General features: G+C 42.3%; 1 protein-coding gene across 1 annotated transcript; it reads left to right on the top strand.

Annotated features, from left to right (window-relative positions):
- The first annotated feature begins 1,555 nt into the window (after nucleotides 1-1,555).
- On the top strand, nucleotides 1,556-4,981 carry LOC119052945 (olfactory receptor 13). Its single transcript, XM_037150351.2, has 2 exons — nucleotides 1,556-1,581; nucleotides 4,045-4,981. Exon 2 carries the CDS (start codon nucleotides 4,049-4,051, stop codon nucleotides 4,979-4,981), a length of 933 nt encoding a protein of 310 aa, XP_037006246.2. The 5' UTR covers nucleotides 1,556-1,581; nucleotides 4,045-4,048.
- Nucleotides 4,982-6,570: the final 1,589 nt, after the last annotated feature.

Genomic DNA, 6,570 nt, shown 5'->3' with positions numbered 1-6,570 from the left:
TGGTTGCCTCTTACATGCCCTCTACTGGGGACCTGGCCCACAACCCAGGCATGTGGCCCACTTGGGAATCGGACAGGTGACACTTTGGTTCCCAGCCTGCACTCGATCAATTGAGCTAAACCAGCCAGGGAAAAACAAGACAAATTTAAAGAGTTAAATATTTAACTCAGGAAGATACCATGATCAAGAATGAAAATACATATATAATTTATGTAAGAGCAAATTTTATTGCCAAAAATTCAAAAATTATGAAGATCATTAAAATATAAACCTAGGTCTTTTTACAAACACCAGTAAAATATATACAACTGATGACAAAAAAAGGGGGAAAGGTATATATGAAATAATGTCGGGAATAAAAAGTCATATGACCAAGAAGTAGAGATTTTAAAATGACAATATCAGTATGAGGGCACCGTATCTCTGCAATATGTGAGGGTGGTGTCTGGACTCCCATCACCAATGGACCTCTCACTGGACAGGTTTAACAGTGAAAGCACATCTCAGACCTACTGCAGGTGATGCTCTGGCAGTTGAAATAGTCCCTCTATTGTTTCCTTATAGGTTGGCATGCACATTGAAATAACTTTGGGAAATGATCTTCCACCACCTTTGTATTCCAGTGTAAGGACAGAGGTAGATAAGAGAATAAAAGAGAAATTTAAATCACCAAGGCACCACCACATTACCTCATTTGCTGGGTGATTCCCCCAAAGTTGTAAAAGAAGGTCAGTTCCATTTCAGGAAGGAGAGGAAACAGTAGTAGTTAGAGTCCAAGGGGAAACCTGTCTCTTTCCCCCTTGACTCAGTCTCTGGAGGTGATAGGATGGAGATTGTTTCCTGGTAAGAGTTTTTCTTCCCTTTTGGCACTGCAGTTAAATCCTATGAAACAGGATTTAACAAGTCCCCTTGGGATGCCTTCTCCTCTTCCTGACACCTTCTACAGGTCCTGCTACCTGGTCTTTGGTTTCTGGTCTTACTTTATGAATTGTGTTCCTTGTGGTGAATTGATGAAAAAAATACAGAGGATACATGTTGAGGTCAGGTGTGAGATAAAAACTCAGCCTAGGCTAGAGGATGGGAAAAATCTATGGGCCCCAGAAGCCCTGTGTACCACCTGCTCTATTTGGAGGGTTAGTAGGCAGGGAAATTAAGTTCTTGAGCCATAATGAATGCAAGGTGTGGTCATTGTAGTGTGTGAAGGAGTCTCAGAAATCATTTTAGGGCTTCTAAATGGATGAACATGCACCCCACAGTGAGAGAAGGAACCATTATAGCCAATGTCTTGTCACTGGTGTCCCTGTGGAGAACACCAGAGTCCCTGGAGAGCCCCTTTCTCCTGGAAGGGAGCTGAGGGCAGTGTCCCTGGTGGGTCTTTATCCCTCCCTACACCAAACACTCAGAAGAAGAGGTGGTGGAGTGGAGCAGAGAATAAATCATCTCTTCTTGTTCAGGCACCTCTTGTCCTAAGAGATCCTTATGAGACGGCAACTTCAACACTAACTCACAGATAATTTCTCTTTATTGTTGTGTTTTTTGCTTAACCCCAGTCACATTCACCATTTTAGCTGTAAGTCTGTGGTAAGTTTCTTATGTTGTCCAGTCTTTGTTCACTATTCAAATTCAGGCAGGCTGTGATGAAAAATTTTAGTGCAGAACAGAATTGTTATTTTCTCTCATTGCCAGGTGTTTGCTATGTACAGACTTAGCTAATAGGATCATTTAAGTCACCATCTGGTTTAGAGGCACCTAGTGTGGATCATTTACTTTGATACATTTAGTGTAAAATTTCTTGTTTAAATGATAAGATACATTAGGTGTTTGAGAGATTCGCTTGAAAGTGTTTCCATTGTCCCATGAAATTAAGTGATGTTTCTATGAAATAATGGACCAAATTGACCATAATAGAAGTTTGTTACTGAAGAGCATCCTGAAGGTTTTATTTTTGAAAGTGAACTTCCATTTGGTGAGTTATTTGAATATGAGAATAATCATTATTTGAGTCCTTTTAACAGACCTATCACTCCAAGCAGGTTCTATACACCAGCAGATAGGAGTTGTCTTGTATGCCCTCAGCCAAGATGTGTGGATGAACATTGAATATATTTGGTAAATGTGTGTGGATTTTTGTTTTGTGTTTTAGCTACTTGCAGCAGATAGGAGAAGGATGAGATGACAGTCACTGGTCCTTCTGCTTTAGTTTATTCTGTCCTTCATCATAGGACTCTTTAAAAATAGCACTGCTGTCTTCATTCACACCAAATGAGGCAACAAACTGAAACAAAAATGGCTAACGGTTTTCTATACACTTAAGGCCAATGAGTCCTATACTTAGAAGAGACTTCAGCATTTTTCTTGCTCCACTTCTTCTGTAACATAGGAATCCAAATCTCTGAGTTAAAGCACTCACGGACATAAAGCTTGGTTCTACTAAAACAACCAGCTTTCTTCACTAAGGTGATTCCAACTGTTATGATATTATCTCTGGGACTAAGACAATGTCATCTCCCAGTGTTTCTGCTGTGAATTCTGATTCTTCCTTTGAAGCAGGGTGAAACCTTCATACTTTTGCTTATCAAACCTTGTAACTATTAACTTATGAAGAAATTTGAATGGAGAATTGCTATAGGATCACAATTGTGAGTTTTTGTGAGATTGTTATTTTAGTGAAATTCAGATAGGTGCTGGACTGAAGAAGGATATGGAGTCAGACAGACAAGGAAACAGAAGCAGTGGTTTAATAGTTACAAGTCAACCTCGAAATACCCACCCTAGTAGAAATACTTTTATAAAGATTGATAAACCACAGAAAGTAAAGTTTCATGATGAATAATATTTTTCTGTTAGGGTTAAGCTGTAAAATATGTTAAAGATTCTAGGGATACGAGTGTATAGTTATAGCTTTAGCTCTAGCCTTGGCTATTGATCAGTAGTATTAAATCCCAGACCATGACCCATCAAGAAATCATTCAACCAGCATTTTACTAGTAAAATAGAGTAGAAAATAATATAGAAAGTAACAACACACTTGCACATAATAATAGTACAAGTATATGCGTGTGCACATAACTATGTATGTAACTATATATGTATACTATGTACTTTATCTACACATACAGGCATAGAGTATGAATATAGGGATAAGTGTGTGATGGGTAATATCTCACCATGAAACACCATGATGAGAGTAGAATGTGGGTACAAAAGTGAAAAGACAAAGTTCTCTTTCTTAAATCCAGCTAAAGTTGTGGCAGTCTGTCTGCCATGTTCTAAACTTAACTCAAGATGATGCTGCCAGTAAAAATTACAAGGCTGACCAGTAAGTCATCTAATGAAGGCACAAATCTGTGAGATCCCCTGATAGGAGGAACTCCCACAGGCTCCCGGTCCTCCCTCCCACCCCCATATGTGTGTGTGTGTGCAGATGCAGGCCCACAGCCCCCTCCCCATGGTGGCTGTGTGTGCATTGGGGGTCAGAACTCCTCTCAGGAAGGCCTCTGAAGCAGTTGTGCTGACTGAGGAAAGTGGCCACTTTGAAAGTGTCCAGAATAAGCATGTTAATGTGTTAGGAACTGTGGTGGAACCTTGTAAATAAAGGTAAGATTTCCCAAACAGTGTAATAGAACACTGGCATTTAATTTATTTATTTTTATTTTTATTTATTTATTTATCTTTAGAAGGGAAGGGAAGGAGAGAAGGAGAGAAATATCAATGTATGGTTGCTTCTGGTGCATCCCCTGCTGGGAACTGGCCTGCAACCCAGGCATGTGCCCTGGCAGGGAATTGAACTACGATCTTTTGGTTCGCAGGCCTGTGCTCAATCCACTGAGCTACACCAGTCAGGGAGCATTTAATTTATTAAGGTGAAAAAATTCCTTCTGTATCATTTGCAGTGCATAGGATTCACTTAGTAACTGACAAACAGGACAGAAGTGTCACTGAGGATGTTTTCTGAGGGAAGAAATGGTGACACACACAGGTCTACCATGTTAAACATGTCCCTCAGGCACTCAGACTTGAGCTCTTTCCTTTGTTCTTTCCCAGGAAAATGGGGGGCAACCAGACTTCTGTCACAGAGTTCCTCCTAGTGGGATTCCCACTCAGCCCAAGGATGCGGGTACTCCTGTTTGGGGTCTTCTGCATGTTCTATGCCTTCACCCTGCTGGGCAATGGGGTCATCCTGGGGCTCGTCTCACTTGACTCCCGACTGCACACCCCCATGTACTTCTTCCTCTCCCACCTGGCCACTGTGGACATAGCCTATGCCTGCAACACAGTGCCCCAGATGCTGGTCAACCTCCTGAGCCCAGCCCAGCCCATCTCCTTTGCTGGATGCATGACACAGACCTTTCTCTTCTTGACTTTTGCTCACACTGAATGTCTTCTCCTGGTGGTGATGTCCTACGACAGGTATGTGGCCATCTGCCTGCCCCTTCGGTATTCTACCATCATGAGCTGGAGAGTCTGCCTCACCCTGGCAGTGACTTCCTGGACTGTAGGAGTCCTCCTGGCCCTAGTACATCTAATGTTACTCCTACCATTGCCCTTCTGTGGGTCCCAGAAAGTGAATCACTTCTTCTGTGAGATTCTAGCTGTTCTGAAACTCGCCTGTGCAGATACCCACCTTAATGAGGTTATGGTTTTGGCTGGGGCAGTGTCGGTGCTCGTGGGACCAGTGTCTGCAATTGTGGTCTCCTACAGTCACATTCTGCGTTCGGTCCTGAAGATCCAATCAGCAGAGGGACGCCAGAAAGCTTTCTCCACCTGCTCCTCTCACCTCTGCGTGGTGGGGCTCTTTTATGGCACAGCCATTATCATGTATGTTGGACCCCAACATGGGGACCCCCAGGAGCGGAAGAAATACCTCCTCCTGTTTCACAGCCTTTTTAATCCTATGCTGAATCCCCTGATCTACAGTCTGAGGAACAGAGAAGTCAATGCTGCTCTGAGAAGGAGGCTTGAAAAGGAGAGACCTTCATGAGAGTGTCACTGATAAAAGATAACTGAGCATAGAGAGACCCAAGGAGTCACTTCATTCAAGACCTACACAGGATTCAGAGACCTGTTTGCAGGGGTGTCTGATCCACAGCCCTGGGCCGCATGCAGCCCAGGAGAGCTATGAACGGGGCCTGACACAAAATCATACATTTACTTCAAACCTCTTGTTTTGCTCTTCAGTTTTTGTTACTGTGTATTTATTGTGTTGCTCAAGACAAGTCTATTTGTTCCAGTGTGGCCCACAGTTGCCAAAACATTAGACATGCCTGCCTAGGGAATCCTTTTTATGTTTTTGAACTTCTCCTGTGACTACCTCCCGAGAAAGCCCATTTTGCTCTCTCCTCTGAGGATGCTGCACAAGGAATGAGCCCCTCTCCCAGTCTCTACATGGTGCAAGCACTCGTAATATGGTCTTGAGGGATACTGAATACAGGAAATTAACTCATATATTCCATAATCAGGAGTTGTTGACAAAATTTTATTGAAGAAAATAAGGAATTGGAAGAATATTTTAAATACAAGAGTTGAGACTTATTACATAGTAATTACTGAAATATTTTAAATTTAGCAATTGTCATCCTCAAAAAGTGGGTCAACATTTAAAATATTTGGTTATTTTCCTGCATGTGTGTATGACAGTGATGTTTTCCGAGGCATCAAGAACTTAAATTAGGAAGAGCATGAGCCAGGACTACAAGGGAAAGAGGATTAAGAGTGTAACTCTGATGGAACTAACAGTAAGAAGAGAACCTTGAAGGATGTCAGGCTGAAACACACAGACATATTGGAACTTTCTGTGCTGCTGGGTTTCTGCTTTTGGAGCGTAGGTGGAGATCCTGGATGGTGGGACGAGCAAAAGAAGGCATAATAGATGTAGCTAAGAGTCCTTGGCAGAATTACCATTTTCTCTCATTGGCTTGGTCCATTGTCTTCTATGGGAAATGACCAAACTTAGAACATTCTCTGAAATAAAAACAGACTGTGTAATTGCTGTGATGACTGTTTGACCCATCATGTGAGACTATACATTATGAATAACATTGGGTCAACATTAGGCCATTAGTAATGAAGTTTTTATGAAGTCAAATTTGTATACATATTTTTTAATGCATGGGGGATCAATTCCCCTATCTTCTGCATATAGGTGGGTTCCCCTAACCCCTCATTGTCCACAGTCAGCTGTGCATGAAATTTCTACTTGAAGTGTTATGACTTGTGGGGCGACCCCCGGTACCACGGACACGCGTGAGTGAGTAAATAAGGCCGAGACAAGATGAGATCTGTTTGGGGATGGAGGAGTGGCCAGTTTCTCTGGGGAGAAGGAGGCCAGCAGCAGATAGTTTCTCCAAGGAGAAAAAGACCCCAAGTGCCCTCTTCCATAGCTTTTTATTGGGTTGTAATACACAGGAATACAGGGCGGCAAGGATCAAACAGTAGACAACATTTCAAAGAGGTCTGAGGGTTTCAGTCTGAGTGAGTGTCTGTCAGGAAGAGAGTTGCAGAAACTTTGGGAGACATACTCATTTCCTCTTGGACCCTTATCATATGAATGAAAGCACTCTTAGCAGAGCA

This window comes from Artibeus jamaicensis, unplaced genomic scaffold (genome assembly GCF_021234435.1).
Source record: "Artibeus jamaicensis isolate MK-2021 breed Jamaican fruit bat unplaced genomic scaffold, CSHL_Jam_final scaffold_2172, whole genome shotgun sequence".
Classification (NCBI taxonomy): Eukaryota; Metazoa; Chordata; class Mammalia; order Chiroptera; family Phyllostomidae; genus Artibeus; species Artibeus jamaicensis.
Note: the sequence above shows the minus strand (reverse complement) of the source record. Positions and strands in the feature narration are given on the sequence as shown.